The sequence below is a fragment of the Gallus gallus genome, chromosome 9, assembly GCF_016699485.2.
Source record: "Gallus gallus isolate bGalGal1 chromosome 9, bGalGal1.mat.broiler.GRCg7b, whole genome shotgun sequence".
NCBI lineage: Eukaryota > Metazoa > Chordata > Aves > Galliformes > Phasianidae > Gallus > Gallus gallus.
Window position 1 is genome coordinate 3,859,901 of NC_052540.1, and position 17,509 is coordinate 3,877,409.

Sequence of the window (17,509 nt, forward strand, 5' to 3'; positions counted from 1 at the left end):
AAGAAAAGAAAAGAAAGAAAAAGAAAAAAGAAAAAAGAAAGAGGGAAATAATATAGAAGTAGGGGGAGCAATCGGACAGACGGCCCCCACCCGGCTCTGCAGCTGCCCGGGCCCCTCTCCGCGCTGCTCCGTGCAGCGCCCGCCCCGACGGAGCGGCCCCGGCGGCCGCCCAGCTCCAAAGGGGAGCACCGTCCCCAACCGTGCCCGACACCACATCCCCACCCCAGCCCTCCCCAGGCCCTTCCGGACGTGGTTTTGGGAAGGGGGGGGGATCCACTTCGGAAAGCACAGCCTGGGGATGGATGTCTCGTGGTTCCGGCCGGCTGTCCGCGGGTGGCAGCGGAGACTCGCGGGGGACACCCCGGGGGCGGCTGTCCCTCTCCTCGAGACGAGGAGGGTGGGTAGAGGGTGGCGGTCCCCCCCTCTGGGCCCCGGGGGTGGGCACGGAGCTGGGCACGAAGCGGCGCGCTTCATTTCCAAGCGGGACGGGGGCCGCTTTAGGACTCGCCGCTCGCAAATATAATCTTCATATTCAGTTCAATGGAGTCTCCTTATAATTTACAGCGCCGAGATAAGGCTGGAGGATGCGGCGAGAAAAAAAATCTGAAGCCATCCTCTCCCCCCCTGTACTGCGCTGCACCTTGGGCAGCGGAGCAGAATCCAGAATCTCAACTTCTCCCGACATATGTTTCCAGCAGATAAGTAAACAATCTGGACGTGAAATGAAAATTTTAATTAATGCAGTAATGCTATTACACCTCAAGTGTGCAAATCCCATTGCCTTGCACTGTGACAATGGGTGGGGAGGAGGAAAGAAAGCAGACAGACAACAAACCACGAGCAAATTCTAATCTGGGTTTTGCTTTTCACTCGGCTCCAATTGTTTTCATAGTTTGTTTCCTTTGAATTAATCTCACCCTTATATTTCAATAATTACCAGCTCCTCATCTCGGCCCCTCTTTCTCTCGCACACTCAAAGAGCCGCTTCCCTCTCCCTCGCTCTCCGTTTTAAATTGGGATCAACCGGGATTTAATGCCGGGCTTTGAGCGTACACATGTTTGCGTGTTGCCGTGCGGACCCGCGCAGACCCCGCGCGTTATTTCGTCTGTAGCTCAGAAAGAATAAATGAAGCATTTCGCTATTTCTCCTAATATAAGAAAAAAAAAAGTGAGGAGGGCGGAGGGGGGGGGGTTGGGGGGAGGGAGGGAAGCTGCGTTGTCCTTTTGATGTTTATATAGAACACCCCAACTGGAACAGAGGAGAGAGAAGCGGGAAAGGCGAAATGAAGGGCTGGAGGAGAAAGGCTCAATTACGGCACATCAAAGCCCGGCAGGGCAGGGGATGCCGCGCCGCGAGGTGGGAGCAGCGCACAGTCCGTCCCCTCCGCGCCCGCGGAGCGCACCGCGCCGCATGCGAAATTTTCAGCACTTTGGATATTTTTTTTCCCCCGTTTTTAAATTTATTTTTGTTTTGTTGCCTCAGTGGCGTGGGACGCGTCTCCCCCCACCCCCTCACACCCCTTTCCGCTGCCTCTTCACCGACCCCCGGAGCCCCACGAGTGGGTCGGGGCGGCGCGGCCGTCGGGGCGGGCGGCGGAACGGAGCGGGGCCGGTCGGTGTTCACCGTTAAACGCTACAATCGCGGCATGTAGCCGGGAGGTCGGGCCTGGAAGGAAACCGTAAAATCAGCCTCGCAATCTTTTTGATGTTCCAAAGTCGCTTTGATACACTCAATAGCAAATTTACTGGGCTATTATCACTAATAAGCAGAAATAAGTAATATCTCTCAGAGACTTCTGTGAGCTTAATGTGTCTTTTAAAATAAAGTTTTTTAACAACACATAGTCTCCCCCCCCCCCCCTCTCACACACACCCGTCTTTGTCTTTCCCGCAGCAGCGATTGCACGGCTGCACCTGGGCTGCAGCTCGGGCCCTACCGCTTCCCTCTGCTCCCGGTGTCTGCCCTCTCCCTCCTGTTCGGTACTTCGGTTAAAGGAAGCTCGGGCGGGATGGGATGCTCCTAACTGCCTCGATGGTCCGGGCAGCAGACCGAATGGGGGTGCAGAAAAGGAGAAGGAGAAGGAGAAGGAGAAGGAGAAAGGAGAAGGAGAAAGGAGAAGGAGAAAGGAGAGGAAGAGAGGAGTGAAAATGAGAGAAAGAAGGAGAGAGAAGGAAAGGAGAGAGAGAAGGAAAGAAGGAGAGAGAGAAGAGGAAAGAGAGGAGAGAACGACAGGAAGAAAAAGAAAGAAGGAGAGAAGGGAAGAGAGAAAGAAGGGAAGAAGGGAAAAGAGAGAAAGAGAGAGAAGAGAAGAGAAGAGAAGAGAAGAGAAGAGAAGAGAAGAGAAGAGAAGAGAAGAGAAGAGAAGAGAAGAGAAGAGAAGAGAAGAGAAGAGAAGAAAAGAAAAGAAAAGAAAAGAAAAGAAAAGAAAAGAAAAGAAAAGAAAAGAAAAGAAAAGAAAAGAAAAGAAAAGAAAAGAAAAGAAAAGAAAAGACAAGACGGAGGAGGAGCAGAGGGAGAGGAGCAATGAATGGGAGCTGTGCGGAGCCGCTCGGGGCCGACCAGGGCCACTCCGGGGCTCCGGGGTTGGGCACTGCGCGGCGCTGCGCGGCAGCAGGAGAGGCTGCGATGCTCAGCCCGGCCCGGGACAGCGCCCGGCCGCGCAGCCAAGGCGTGGTGCACATAACCTCGCGGCCTTTGTGTAATGATTTTATTGAAAGAAAGAGACAGTTGTGGGGAAACAGGTTTAACGAGAAGCTGTGTTTCCCCCTCGAGGGAATAGCTTTTTTTCTCTCTCTCTCTCTTTTTCTTTCTTACTTTTTTTTTTTTTTAAGGTTTCCCTTTGACATCAAAGTCAGCAATCCGTTCATTGCAGTGTCAAGATCATTATTTAATTTATTTACCTCCACGAGTTAAATACCTGCACACCTGCAGACGGGTGAGCGAGCTGGAGGAATAGCTCCAATAACAGCGCTGGGGGAATGGAAGCGCAGCACTGCGAGGCTCGGAGGGGTGGTCGGGAAGGGCAGGAGGGAGGCGAGGGGGTGAGGAAGGGAGAGTGAGGAAGATGAGAGTGGGGGGGGGGGGGGGAGAGAGAGAGGGGGGACAGAAAGGGAACGGGAAGAGAAAGAAAAGCAGAGAGGAGTGAAAATGAGAGAAAGAAGGAGAGAGAAGGAAAGGAGAGAGAGAAGGAAAGGAGAGAGAGAAGAAGAAGAGAGAGAGGAGAGAATGACAGGAAGAAAAAGAAAGAAGGAGAGAAGGAGAGAAGGGAAGAGAGGAAGAAGGGAAAAGAGAGAAAGAGAGAGAAGAGAAGAGAAGAGAAGAGAAGAGAAGAGAAGAGAAGAGAAGAGAAGAGAAGAGAAGAGAAGAGAAGAGAAGAGAAGAGAAGAGAAGAGAAAAGAAAAGAGAAAAGAAAAGAAAAGAAAAGAAAAGAAAAGAAAAGAAAAGAAAAGAAAAGAAAAGAAAAGAAAAGAAAAGAAAAGAAAAGAAAAGAAAAGAAAAGAAAAGAAAAGAAAAGAAAAGAAAAGAAAAGAAAAGAAAAGAAGAAGGAAAGAAGCTCCTAGCTAAAGTTTCCAGCCCACACTGCCCTGGTTTTGCCCTGGCCCCGACGTGCCCGTTCTCGGCCCCGACGCGCACCCTCGGCCCGGCCTGGCCCATCCCTATCAGGGCTGGGGGGCTCCCACCTGGTCGGCAGCGGAGTTCTCCGCTGGGGCGGGCGCGGTGCCCCCCCGGCTGCTCCCGCGGGGCCCGGCGGGCGCGAGCAGCCGCTTCCCCCCCGCGCTACCTCCGACCATTGTCAAACTAATCTGGGTAGATGTTAAAGGACACTGAGCTATCGGTGTTATCACCGAGACTGACAGCTCCTGTCAGCTGGGGTTACATCAGCGCCCGGCGCTCCCGGCGCCGCGCTCCCTGCCCCACGCCGGCCGCATTCAGCCCGCGTGTCCCAGCGGATCGGCCCGCTGCTCCCAGGCCCTCCCGAAGCCAGCTCCTTTAATTGTCCTCATTTGTAAGAGCCGTTTTGTCATGCTAAACAAGGCTGGAGCAGGCATTCTAACCTCTCCTTTCAGCCCTTTTCTCCTCTCCCCTTTTGTTTACCTTCGCCTGATCTCTCATTTATTTATCTATCTATTCTTCCCCTGCTTACCCTCCCATTCAAGCCCCATGTATGTTAATTGTGTTATGCCGTTTAATTCTAACATCGGTCTCCAAAGAGCACTTAATGAGCAAAGCACATCCAAACACGCCGCGCTCCGCTATTCAGCTCCCGCAGACGGACCCCCGCGCTCCTCCTCGCCTCCGTCCCTCCGCGCACAGACCCTCCCTGCACAAAGGGCCCCGTGAATAGCGCCCGGACACCGCTAATTGTCCCCCGGCACGATGCTAATTCCCACCCCGACTTCCAAAAATTCAATTAAAAAGAATTAAAAGAAAAAAGAGAGAGAGAGAGGGAGAGGGAGAGGGAGAGAAAGAGAATCGTCGCACCGGTAAAAACTTCAGCGCCGCGGAAGTAACTTCACAAAGCTCACTTTTCCCCGATGGGAGGGGAGGGGATGCAAACCTCCCCCCCCCCACCCCCCCGGCTCTCCCCCTCGTTGTTTGCATGAGTCCTCCTCCCGCAGCCGCCGGCTCTCCCCGAGGGGCTCCGAGCGGAGCCCGCAGCGGTGCGGGACGCGGTGCGGGGCCGCCCGGTGCGCGCCGTCGGGGCTCGGGGCTGCGGGACGGGCACCGCGCTCACACCGCGCAGCGGCTGCGATCAACGCCAGATTGCCTTTATTCCGAACGGCTTTGTTCAACCAACGAAAAAGGTCCAAGGGGGTAAAATCCTACCGGATACACACGGTTTTGTTTTTCCTTCCCAAGACATCGCGAAAGCATATTTAAATGACCATCGTTTTTATTATTATTATTCGGTTTTCCGTTATTAGTAGTAGTAGTATCAGTATCGTTCATTTGTTTTGTACAATTCTACCGCCTGACTTCGTACCTGACGCTCTGCCTAAAGTAAACTTAGATCTAATCTCACTGGATCACACAAATTTAAGGACTATCTGTTTTAAATTAAGCAAACACTATCATATGTTTTAAATATAAATGCTTCTCTCCCTCTGTTTTGCTTCTTTAACTTTGAAGAACCTTTTCCCGACACGAAAAGCAATTTCTTTTTCTCCCGAGTAGTGCGTGGTGGCAAAATATATAGAGATTTATATATATAACACAGCCGCTCTCGTCTTTCAATGTGCAAAAGGAAAACAAACCCCCCCACCCCCCTCCCAAAAAAAAATCAGAGCAGGACTGGGACATCCCAAAGTCACATCCAAGTGCCGTGAGACCCTGGAGAACTCGGAGACGTTCAAGGGAATAAATAAAAATCACCGCCTCTCTCTTTTTTTCCCCCCTCTTTTGTCCCAGAGGGGCAGTTCGAGGTTCGCGCTTCTTTTCTTTTTTTTCTCTTTTTTTTTTCTTTTTTTTTTTTTCCCCGGATTTTCTGGGTTGTTTGGTTGTTTGTTTGTTGTTTCCTTTTTTGTTATTTGCTTTTTTTTTTTTTTTTTGGCTTTTTTTTTTTCTGTTTTGTTTTAAAACACATTTACAACTCGGCCCGGTGCCTGGATCCTATCCGCCCCCGCTGCTGCAGGTTCTCCCTCCCACCCCCCCCAACTCCCCAGCTCCCAGCATCTCCGCGTCCCCCGGGGCGCATCCGCGGCTGTCCGGGCTGCAGAGTCCTGGCTTCGGGAGGCTCCGGCGGGGTTATATACATGCACACGGAGGAATCCCAGTCCGGCCGGCTCCCCGGGGTGGGGGCCGCCCGTGGGGTTGTGGGCGGGTGTTACATAGCAGTCGCGTGTGCTGAAGAATAGGGGTCTATGCCAGTCTTGGTCATGCCCGGGAATAATATGTAGGCAACCGGAGGCTGCAAACTGGAGGCCGACCAAGCGGTACAGTTACACGGCACCACGTAGCCCGGGTTGGTCGGCGAGGGGTGGGTGTGGGTGTGTTGGCTGGGGCAGCTCAGGCTGCCGAACGCCCCGTTCTGGTATCCCAAGGTGGAGGCGTAGGGCAGGGTGCCGGTGGCCAAGGTGTGAGGAACCTCGGTCATCTTCTGAATGGCGCTGGAGCTGAACTGGCTGGGGTCAAGTAAGGAGTAAGGTGCTGAGGTGGGGGGCAGGAAAGCCCTGGCCTTCTCCGGGGAGCTCAGCAGCGAGTCAGTGGCCCCCACGGGAAGCCCGGCAGCCTTTAAGGGATCGGTTTCCCCCAGGTAAGGCAAAGGGAAGACATACCTGTCCTTTTTGAGCAGGTTCTTGGGCTTGCGCCGGGGCCGGTACTTGTAGTCGGGGTGTTCCTTCATGTGTTGCGCCCGCAGCCGCTTGGCCTCGTCGATGTAGGGCCGCTTCTCCGCCTCGGAGAGCAGCTTCCACTCCGCGCCCAGCCGCTTGCTGATTTCCGAGTTGTGCATTTTGGGGTTCTCCTGGGCCATCTTGCGCCGCTGGCCGCGGGACCACACCATGAAGGCGTTCATGGGGCGCTTGATGTGGTCGCTGGGTTTGGACATGCTGCGGGCGGGCGGGCGGGCTGCGGGACGCGGCGGTGCGGGGCGCTCTGCGGGCACCGCGAGGAGGAAGAGGAGGAGGAAGAGGAGGAGGAGGAGGAAGAAGAGGCGGCCGGGGCAGCCGGAGGAGCTCCAGGCGCGGGCTCAGCTGATCATCACAGTCCTCCGCCGACGCCGTCCCCGCCGGGAGCCGCGCCGGGGCGGGGCGCGGGGAGGCGCGGAGCGGTGCGGAGCGGAGCGGCCCGCGGGGAGGCGCGGGGCGGCCCGCGGGGCCCGGCGGGCGGCTAGGCGGGCGGCGAGCCGCCGGGCACAGCTGCGGGCCGGCGGTGGGGACGCGGAGCGGCGCGGGGCAGTTCAAAGGCGAGGGGCTGCGGCGAGCGGGCTGACATAGTGGCAGGGCGTTCACAGCGCGGCTAGGCGCCCAATCAGCGCGGAGGGGGACCAGCTTAAAAAGAGAGGGAGAGAGGAAGGGCGAGAGGAAGAGGAGGGGAGGGGACAGGGGAGGGCGGAGGAGGAGGAAGAAAGGAGGGGAAAGGAGGACCCCCCCACCCCTCCTCCACCAGCGCGCAGATTAAAGGGAAGGCTTTGTGAGTTGCCGCGCTAACAGCGAGCCGAGCGGGGGTGGGGGGAGGCACCGGGACCCCCGGGATGTGAGGACCGGGGGTGCCGGGGTCCCGAGACCCCTCCGCCGCCGTCGGGGCTGAGAGCACCGCGCTCCGCCGGGCCGAGGCCGCTCTCCGCTGCCAATTCCCCCGCTCCGCAGCCCCGCTTAACCCCGGGAGCCGGCCCGCGTCCCGGCTCGCTTTGAATAATTGCCTGCCTCCCTCCAAACGCCCGTGGGGAAAATATTTATTAAATGGAAACAATTGTTCCGAATCCCGACGGGGGCCGCGTTTGTTCGTGGCTTATTGGTTTTGAGCACCTGCTCGGTTAACAAACCTGCTCCGAACAGCCCCCGTCGGGCCGCCCCTTGCCCCGGCGCGAAGCATTCCGGCCTCTCTACGGCTAACGGGGGCAGAAACGAGATGCGGGCCGGGCGGGGGGCTCGGGCCGGGCCGACGGTGGGGTCCGCAGCCCCGCAACCTCCGCGCTCCCCCCGCAGTCTCCCGGAGGCAACTTCGGCTCCCGCCGGAGCGGCCCCGCGCTGCCATTGGCGGTCGTTCGCTACCCCCGGAGTAGTAATAAGAATAACAACAACGATAATGATAACAATATCGTCAACCACCCTCAGTTATTTCCTGCTTTTTTTTTTTTTTCTCTCTCTCCTTTCCGCTCTCAACAAATGACTTTCATTTCCCCGTGTGCGTGCGGGGCCGGGGAGGAGGAGGAAGAGGAGGAGGAAGAGGAGGAGGAGGATGGGGGCACGGTTTAGAGTCCGCTCACCTGGACGAGGCCGGCGGGGTCGGAGACTTTGCGGCTGCCGCCACCGGCGCCGTCCCAGCGGCTTTTTTCGTTGCGTTTAGAAATGTGTTGGAAATTTCTCAGCCCCATTCCCCCAAAGCGGGGGCTGTGCGGGTCGCGCTCCCCCCTCTCTTAACCCCCGGCACGGGGAAAACCCATGGGGAAACCCCTCCAACCCCTTCTCTAGGTGAGGTCCCACGAACTTCTCCCCCAGCATCCCAGCAGCCTCCCTCGAGGACCCGCGACAGAAAAAAAAGGGGTTGCAGGAGGCCACTTTCCCCCGGGATTTCCCCCCACATCCCCTTTGGAGTGCCCCCAACGTTATCCCTTCGGGCAGCTCCGTGCCACGCGTGGCCCCGACGGGGAGGGAGCAGGGATGGTATGTGCGGGCGACGCGAATGGGAACTGCTTTTCCACTCCCACCCACCCGTGGGAACAGCCCTCGTGTATCGTGTTTTTCCCCTCCTCCGTTTAAAATACAAAACTACCTTTGTTTTCATTGCTTATTCTCGGGTACTTCGAGGATGGGGAGGGGAAGGAGGGGGGGGGGGAGAGAGGGGTGTGTGTGCGGAATATATACTATGATATTCATTTGTCATCCCGTGTGCAAATTGAACCAGGGAAACCTGGCGCCGTTTGCCAAAATCCGGCTCTAGCAGACAACTCGTTCGGAGGGGAGCGATGTCTCTGCCCGCTCCCAAAAAGTCTTCCCGAGCAGTGCATGACGCTTCTCAATACTAACGATGATAACCAGGCAGCTCCTCTTCCATTGGCTGCTACCTCCGCCGCGATGCATCGCTCCGATCGGGAGCTCGGGGCGTTTCGGGTTGGGTGGTGTTCATCTCCATCCTACAGAAGTTAAAAGAGGAAGAGAGAGGGATAGCAAGATTTCCTGCGAGGTGCTGATGCCCCAATCCTTAAACACACCCATTCGCAACAACCCGCCCCTCCTGGCAGCAGATCGCCTGTTGCATCCCCCCAGGGAGATTCGGGGCTTTTTGGGAACTTCGCAGCAAGCAGCAGCGATTTCCAGGGCGATGCCACATTGTTTAGACATCAAAACGAAAAGCTCAATTACGAATGACATCATCGTAGCGCAGAAAGATAAGAAGATGCTGATACGGAAATGTTAAAATCGTATTCTTGGTGGGAGTTCATTCGGAGGAACTTTAAATTCGAGGGGATGGTGGAGCCTGAGATGTGACAGCAGCACAAACAGAGCGGTGCTTCTGCCTTTATCCCCCTCCTCCTCCTCGCAGCAATCCCTGTTGGGCAGTGCTGGAACGGCCCGAAGTGGCACAACAGTGAGAACGTGAAAGTGCCCCGACTCCAAATTGAATTGCTGGAGGATAATGGATCGTTAAAGAACGTTTTGCTTCCTGATCGTGCTGCGGGCACTGGGCAAAAGGAAACCGAAGTCTGAAACTGAAGGGAGCGCATTTTGGAGAGCCTTTCAGATCTCTGCCCGGCTGCGGGTGCCGCCCGTGTCACAGTCCCGGTGCCATTCCCTCTGGCAGCAGCACTCAGTGCATATGTATGGAATGAGATCGGTGCCCGGGCTGAATATTGAGGCAGTTTTCATCCCTATTTGATTATTTTTTCTTTACATGCAAATGCACAAGCACGTTTCTTCACACACGTGATTAAATGGATCTGTTTCAATACGTGGCACATGCCATTACATAACATATATATGTACACTTAAGATTAGTGTGTAAAATATCTGCTCACCCAGGCACTGATTCATTCAGAGATACCATGCAGAACACAGCCTGCACCTATAGGATATTCTCTGTGCACATTTGTGGTATTTCTTGCTCAGCACCTCCCAGCCCTGAGGAACACCACCCATAGAAATGGAGGCACCCAGAGTTACACGGGTGCAGCCCTCTGCATGGGAAGGTATAAGGGAGCAGGTCACCACCTCATGCTTTAGGCAGGGGGGTGGATGTGTCAGACCCCATCGGCCACAGCCTGCATTCTCACACCGGCCAACACGAGATGGGAAGAAACCACACTCTCCAGGAGGATAATCACTACAAAAAAAAAAAAAAAACACAGATTCCTCTCAGCCCCAATAAAGAGCATCAGCCTTACACTCTGAAGCTGAAGAGTTTGCAGCCCCATGCAAACTTCATTTTCGTTCTTCTCCTTCCACCTGGCTGTGATGCTGTACGATTGCCAGTGAGCACCTTATCCCTTATTACAGCGTGGGGTGCTTTGACCAAACACTTTTCCCACAGGGGATATTGCTCATTATTTTCCAAACTTGGTGATGATTTTATGATCCTATTTCTTCTGCAGTCCTCATTTTTTTTGTTAACGGGGAGGGCAATTAATGTTTTCAGACCAGGGGATGTCACCCCAGGGAACCTCTAGTGCTGGGAAAGCTCTCTGTACCAGAACAAGGTGACGCTTGAATGGTCCAATGTGCTCTGCTGTCTCATGACAGCCCCTAAGGTGGAGAGGGGGAATATCCCAGTGGGACTGCCTTACAGCATGGCTTTGTGCCCTGAATTACAGCAGCCTGCAATGACTAGTGTGGCCCCAATGCTCTAAGCAGCACTGGCCACAGCCAGTGGGCACCCCCGGGGTTACCATTGCAGTGTGTAGCATTGGGGCAGAGAGCACCAAAGCTGCCTGGGCAGGGATAAGTCCCAAGAGTCCCTGATCACAGCCCCTGCAGAAGGGGATGGGGAGACCTTCACGTGCTCCCTCTGCACCAAAGACAGCAGGGTGGGAGAGTTGAGATCCTCTCCAGGATAGAAAGGACACTCACTGTGGCCTCTCACGTAAACCCAGTGCTCAGCAGAGCTGACATCCCAGATACCACGTGGCTGGGAAGCCTCAGTCCTTGTCAGCAGCACAGAGTGAGGGATAAACGACCTGAGCTCAGAAGTGCAGAGCAGGCTGGTAAGGGGGTATCTTTTATTGGAGCAACTGATACAGCCAGGAAAAATAAACAGATGAATAAAATCACAGTCAGTCTCTCAGGCATGTGAGCTGTGGAACACGAGCAGCAACTTTCAACGAAAGCACCAAAGCTGAACTGTTTACCTCGAGACCTTGCTGAGCTCTGCTGCTGGGAGCCTGACAGCCCCATTGGTGGTAATGCAGCCCTCCTCCCCACTGCAGGAAGCAAGATCGCCCTTGGTGACATGCTGGGCATAGAGAAACCCAGGGGGCTGTCCAGGGCTGGGTAAGGGGCTCGAGGTGGGGAAGGAACTGACTACCAGGGCTCAGCTTGTTGGATGAACTCAGCAGTAGAACTTCTGGGTTACTGACATCAGTCCAAAGCTACACGTGATGCTCAAACACGGCCAGCTGCTGTGTTCTGCAAACAAGTGCTCAAAAGCGTTATTTTCCCATTATTATTCTCAAGTGTTATTTCTCTCAAGCGTTATTTTCCCATTATTAGTCTCAAGTTAAATCATCATAGAATCACAGAATGGTTTGGGTTGGAAGGGATCTTACAGCTCACCCAGTTCCAGCCCCTGCAATGGGCTGGCTGCTCCCCAGCCAGATCAGAGCCATTAATGTTGGAAAAGACCACTAAGATCACATTGTCCAACCATCAGCCCATCACCACCATGCCCACTAAACCACATTTCCAAGTGTCACACCTATCCTTTTCAAGGCATCAAACAAGAACCAGGTAATTCCCTCCCTGCTCTTCCCACATGCACTGATGGGGCACTTCAGTTGAACGCATTCACCCGAATACAAAGCTGTGAGCAGACAGCACTTCAGACCCATCAAAGATCCAAACAGCAGACGATTCCTCTTGCTACAAAGACTCCATACCTCTTCACCCCATTCACACAACTATTCTCAGCATCTCCAGCTGAATCTACAGGTGTGGCTTGGGATACTGTAAGCACCAAAGGCCATTCCTTGCCAGTGACACACTCCCAGTACAAAGATTGGGCTCTAAGAACACTGATGGCCAAGCACTGTCTGCCACAGCCCTGAAGAAATCATCTATTGCATGGTCCAAAATAATCTGGATAGCCTCCAGATCATTCAGGGAGGTTTTACATGTTGTTTAGAACCCAAATGGCTGGAGATGACCACAGTAGTCAGAGATGCTCCATGGCAGTAAGAGCTGATCAGTAGCTGCTCATCCCTCTCAAATCCAAGACCCTTAGTAGACCACTGGCTGCAGACACTGTCTGGAAAACACAGCTTTAGACTAAACTGGTGAAACAAAATAGATGTCAACAGTCAGAACAACACCCTGAGCTCACACAGTACAGTTGTCTCAGGTGTCACATTCTGGTGGGGACACTGATGGTGGGTCCCCATGAGTAACAAGGGAGCTCTCCAGCATTCACTCCTGGGCTGCAAGAGTTGTTCCTCCTTAGGTGCAGCAGGGCTGTGGTCCTCAACCACGCCATGAGCATCCTACCTGGGCATCATATGAACCTCCTGCCCAGTGAGACCGTGAAACTAATGTACAGAGCCAGCAGAGAGGGAAACATCACTGCTGGGCTCTGAAACACATCAAACAGATCAGCAAAGTGCATGGGTAGAGAAGATCCCTAACACCTTGAGACAACTGGAGATCCACCCAGCCTAGATGGACATAGCCTAATTCAGACAGAAAAACTGCTGTAAGACACATACAGTGACCAGAAACAGGATCTGGTGTTGCAAAAAGTGCTCCTGGCTTGTTTCCCTGTGTGCCCTCTCCCACCCTGCCCAGCCCAGCCCTACTCATCATGCCATAGCATCCTGACTCCAGCCTCAGCCTCCTTGGCAAACACATCCCCCTGCAGCAAACCCAACTTTGGGGAAGTTTCAGGAAGTATTTGGGGGGGGGATGGTACAGATTATATGATCATGGCTGGAGGAAATTATTATATTTTTAATTGAATTTTGTGTGTTATGCTCAGATACTACAGTAGTGGGTCCTTTATCAATTGTTAACACGAATACTAATGAATACTAATGCTAATCATTTGTTTCTGGAAACAAATGCATAGATATTTGATGGGAAAAATCTCTCTGAATTTTAACACTAGAAATAATGAAATGCACCAGTCCTGTGGTGCCAGCAGACAAAACCCTACAGTTACAATATGGTGACACAGAACGTGAGATACGGAGGAGTCATCGCCCGCATTTATGTGGGTTGCTCCACAAGTAATGCCTCCTATTTATTTCCACGCAAAAGACAACAGCCACAAAGAACACAACAGCACTATTTGAAAGAGCAAATTCTCAGCTAAGAAACACTGTTTTTCCACATAGTCACCACTATTAGGTATGCATTTTCACTAGTGATTAACATATGGGTGGGAAGGTGCAACCTCTACTGCCATACCACCAACACCTGCCTATGATGTTGTGGGCCAACGTAATAAAATAGGAAGCATTATTTTTGGAGCAGTCCTTGTAGCAACTGATGCAGTCACGCCAGGACCCAGATATCATTCTCTCACCACCACTGAGGGCAACCACCCTTGCCCAAGCAAGAGGAGCAGCCAAAGGGTCTCCTCCAGGGTCCATCCCATAGGGCAGGACCTGGCACATCCACCAGCACCCACATCGGAGCAATGTTCCCTGCTCGTTGTAGACATGCACGGAGCCCATCTCTCCAGCAGCTGCTGGCTCTTTACGAGGTTGGGAGATGAAAGCGAGCTTTATTTCCAGCCACCCACCCCAAATGGGAAGGCACGCTGCTAACCCTTTCCTAACCCTCCAGATAGGGATTTTGTGGGGAATAATTTCGCCAGCAGGAGATTCCAGAAACTGCAATTAACAAAAGACTTGGATGAAGCATGCCTTATATCTTGTTCCAGATACAGTCATAGAGGTTTATACTGGGGTGGGGGGAGGCAAACGTTTAAGGGAGGGCCTGCTCTGGAGCACACCCAGTCTGCAGCACCTGCAAATTGCACCCCCAGGATAAATAACTGAGATATCTCCGTCACTTGGGGCTGCTCAAATTATTCATAGCAAATAAATTACCAGGTGCATTCAGCCTGTTGTTCACCCCTCCTTCCTTTTCCTACACGCTCATGAATCACTTGGAAATAGATTCTGATTTCTGCAAGAGTGTCTATTAGTCATAATAAAGAGACATGGCATGGCTCATGTGAACACATGCGGCCAATGGGCTGTCAGCAAGTGGTTGTTGCAGGTCTGGTACCTCTATCTGACTGGTGATTCAGAGTGTTTGCTACTGCTTCTGAGCCCCACTTGGTGATGGGACTTGTTTTTTATCCTTTTTAGTGAGAGATGGGAGTGAAGAGAGAGGACCGTGGAGATGCTGAGCACAAGCCCACTCTGCCAGGCAGGAATCCCCCACTCCTCTCACAAACATAGAATCCTTAAGGTTGGAAAAGACCTTTAAGATTCCCAGGTCCAACCCCGGCCCACCCCACTATGCCCACCACCAACATCCCTGAGTGCCACATCTCCACAGCTCTGGAACACCTCCAGGGATGGTGACCCCCACCTCCTTGGGCAGCTGTGCCAATGTATATATGAGCAAAGAGTGGGGATGGAGGTCCTCATGCATCTCCGTGAACCATCACACCAAAGAAATACATTCTCCTCCTGAGTAGACATATGGGTATATATCCTTCCATACACCAACAGCTTCAGTCCTGGTCACCAAGAAGCTATGCAGCACAGAGGACCAGCCTCGTTGTTCTATCTGAGCCCCTCCAAGGCTGCCCTAACAAATAAACATCTCCTGCTTGTCCCAGTGGACATCCAGGGTCCCACCAGTCACAGAGGGAGAGAAAACTTGTTACTGTTAGAACACAATTAGCACTGTATACAAATAGGGAGTTAAGGGGACGTGGGTGGGAAGAGAGGAGGAGAAGGAGGTGCTGTGTCTGGACTTCCTCCACCACAGTCAGGTTGCAGGGGATGGGAGACTTGTCTGATTACCAGCCAAACAATGAGCAGCACTATTCAAACACATCCAATTACTGTTGTTATTCAGTGGGCAGAGGCCAACATGAGAATGAAAATACAGAAGGAGCAGAGAGGTCTTCGCCTGAGAAAGCGTGTAGGAGCCTTGTAACACTCCACTCTGAAAAGGGATTTAATCAACAGTGACAAATTTGCAGGGTGAGGAGAGAGAATGAGTGCATTGTGCACAGCACTGACTTTTCACGCTTCCTCCAACACAGGGCATGCTGATAACCCCCCAGCCACCACCTCCCCCAGGAAGGACTGAAATCAGGCTGCTCCATGCATTTAAACCCAACCCAGGGCCCTTATCCAAGAGAAACATCTCCATTTCCCTCCGATGCTCTGATCCTGTTGAGATCCGATGGCTTCTGGAGATCAAGCCATCTCCCAGCACTACTGTATGTGGGTCAGAGAGGGCACTCTGCTGTTTTACCCAACCTGCTTCCTCCTCTTCCATGGCAGCCCTGCTTGGTGCTGGTTTTCATGGGGGTTCCTGCACTGGTAGATCACAGAACCAGACTGGTTTAGGTTGGATAGGACCTGTGGAGGTCACCTGATCCAAACTCAAAGTGGCAGCTTTTAAGACCAAAGAAGCTGCTGTTGCACAGCTTTACCAGAATAAAGGTAGGTTTGTACAGTGTGAGTTTAGTGCCTCCCTTGAGGCCACAAGCAACAGTGTAAGGACACATCACATCCTCAGTCTGGAGCTCATTCTGCTTTCTTCCTGCTAGCATCACTCATTTCTCCATCCATTGGAGTCCCTGGGTCACAGCTGAGTGCCAACAGAAGGGGCCTGGGCTCCTCAAGCCTCTCAGTATGGAGGACATCCACTGTGCATGAGGCTGGGGTCCCAAAGTGAGGAGTCTCCCCATTAAGATGAAGTGGAACTCAGTTCCATTTCTGCACACGTGTTGCTTTTCAGAGCCAGGTTCCCAAAACAGCCTCCAAACACTAAGAGGAAAAAAAAAAAAAGGAAGGAAGGAAATCTTCCTTCTTGTGTGGGTTCTTCTCACCAGCTCCTGGTGTTGGAAGCATCCCAGCACACGGCTCCCACAGGGCTGAAGGTGCTGATGAACCCTGGGGGAAGGCAGCCTGGCTGTGCCAAGCCAATCCCTGCACTGTCCCAACACGTGTGTGTGTGCCGAGTATTTTCACCAGTTTACAGCTCAGGATTCTTTTCCATTTAGTCAGTCCAGGTTGAGCATTTGATCACTTACTGACAGGAATCGCAGCCCGAAGCCTTTCCCTCTGACTCACACGATGCCTTCGGTCATTACCTGCCAGGTCTGCATTGGGCTGCCTGGGTCACACGCATTCACTCCTCCTGGGCAGGACGTCGGGTTCAGAACCAAAGTGGGATGGGAAACACCCAAGAACACAGGGAGGACAGAATTCCAGGGAATGCAGCACCTTGACCCCATTATTTTGCTCCTGGGAGCTGATCCCTCTGCACTAACTGGAGAGGACGAGCAGAGCCAGTTTGAAATGAAAGGACTCCTGGGTGAGTTCCTCCAGCCAAGTCAACCTGATGGTGGCTCCAGCATGAAGACTTACGATGTCTCCAGTCAGAGTGGATTTTCATTTATTTGTCCTTCCTCCAAAATTTGGGGTTAACGTACATAGCCCCGGATTGATACTATAACGGCAACCTCTTCTGCTTTCTTCTTTTTCCTTAAGAATTTGCCTAATTTCTAAGGCAAGGGTTTGCAAAGATGCTGCCCTTTCCATTTTTTTTTCCTGCTGCTGTCACACAACATTTGTATTTCAAGCCCTATTCCCAAGGAAGGACTTCTTATTCTAATGCAGCAAATTTCAAGGATGCAAATGCATTTTCTGTTTCCCTTGCAAAACAGGAATGGTTCTCCTGTGGAAATTTTCCATTAAAAATAATAATAATAACAACCACCACCACCAAAGCATGAGCAATATTCCACCTTTTGGAACCTGAAATAGATCTGGAGCTGCGCCTGAGGAAAAAGGGGGAAGGAAAAGAGGAATGCCACAGAACACCTTTATGAAACACCCCCACTCCCACGGGGTGCAGCACGGGCAGGTCTTGGCTGCTCTGAAATAGCTCCGTGCCACTGGAGTGAGAGGACCAGATCGCAGCCTGCCTCACTGATCAGCAGCAAGGGAAGGGCAGCCAGCAGGGAAACCCCAGGCCCTATGGAGGGAGAGAGGTTGGGGTGCGCCGCCTGGGAATGCAGCCATTGGGGGGCAGGTCGATGAAGTAGGGAGGAATCCCAAAGCTCTCATTCAAAGACTGCAAATCACTGCTAAAAGCTCTCCCCTCCCTGACCCCCAATGGCTGCCTTCAGATTTGACCTTTGTGCTCAAGCGTTGCTGAATCCAACTGGAAACAAAGCAACCACCCCCTTGGTCCAAAAGGTCTATCTGACCTCCTTATTTCTGTATGACCAGCACCGTCCCCAAAAGAATCATAGAATCATTAAGGTTAGAACGACCACTAAGATCAACAAGTCCAACCACCAACCTGCCCCCACCATGTCACTCAGTGTGACAGCTATCCTTTTCTTTAACACCTCCAGGGACAGAGACTCCACCACTTCTCTGGGTCACCTGTGCCAATGCCTTCATATTCTTCCAGAGAAGATCTATATTTCCCTAATATC

The 17,509-nt window shown here is 52.9% G+C and overlaps 1 protein-coding gene across 1 annotated transcript; it reads right to left on the reverse strand.

The window, feature by feature from the left end:
• Positions 1–5,694: 5,694 nt before the first annotated feature.
• Positions 5,695–6,651, reverse strand: SOX14 (SRY-box 14). The gene has a single exon (NM_204761.1). The coding sequence runs from the start codon at positions 6,546–6,548 to the stop codon at positions 5,826–5,828; it is 723 nt and encodes a 240-aa protein (NP_990092.1). The 5' UTR covers positions 6,549–6,651; the 3' UTR covers positions 5,695–5,825.
• Positions 6,652–17,509: the final 10,858 nt, after the last annotated feature.

Excerpts from the sequence above, each read along its gene's own strand:
- SOX14 (NM_204761.1), bottom strand. The coding sequence starts at position 6,548 with ATGTCCAAACCCAGCGACCACATCAAGCGCCCCATGAACGCCTTCATG.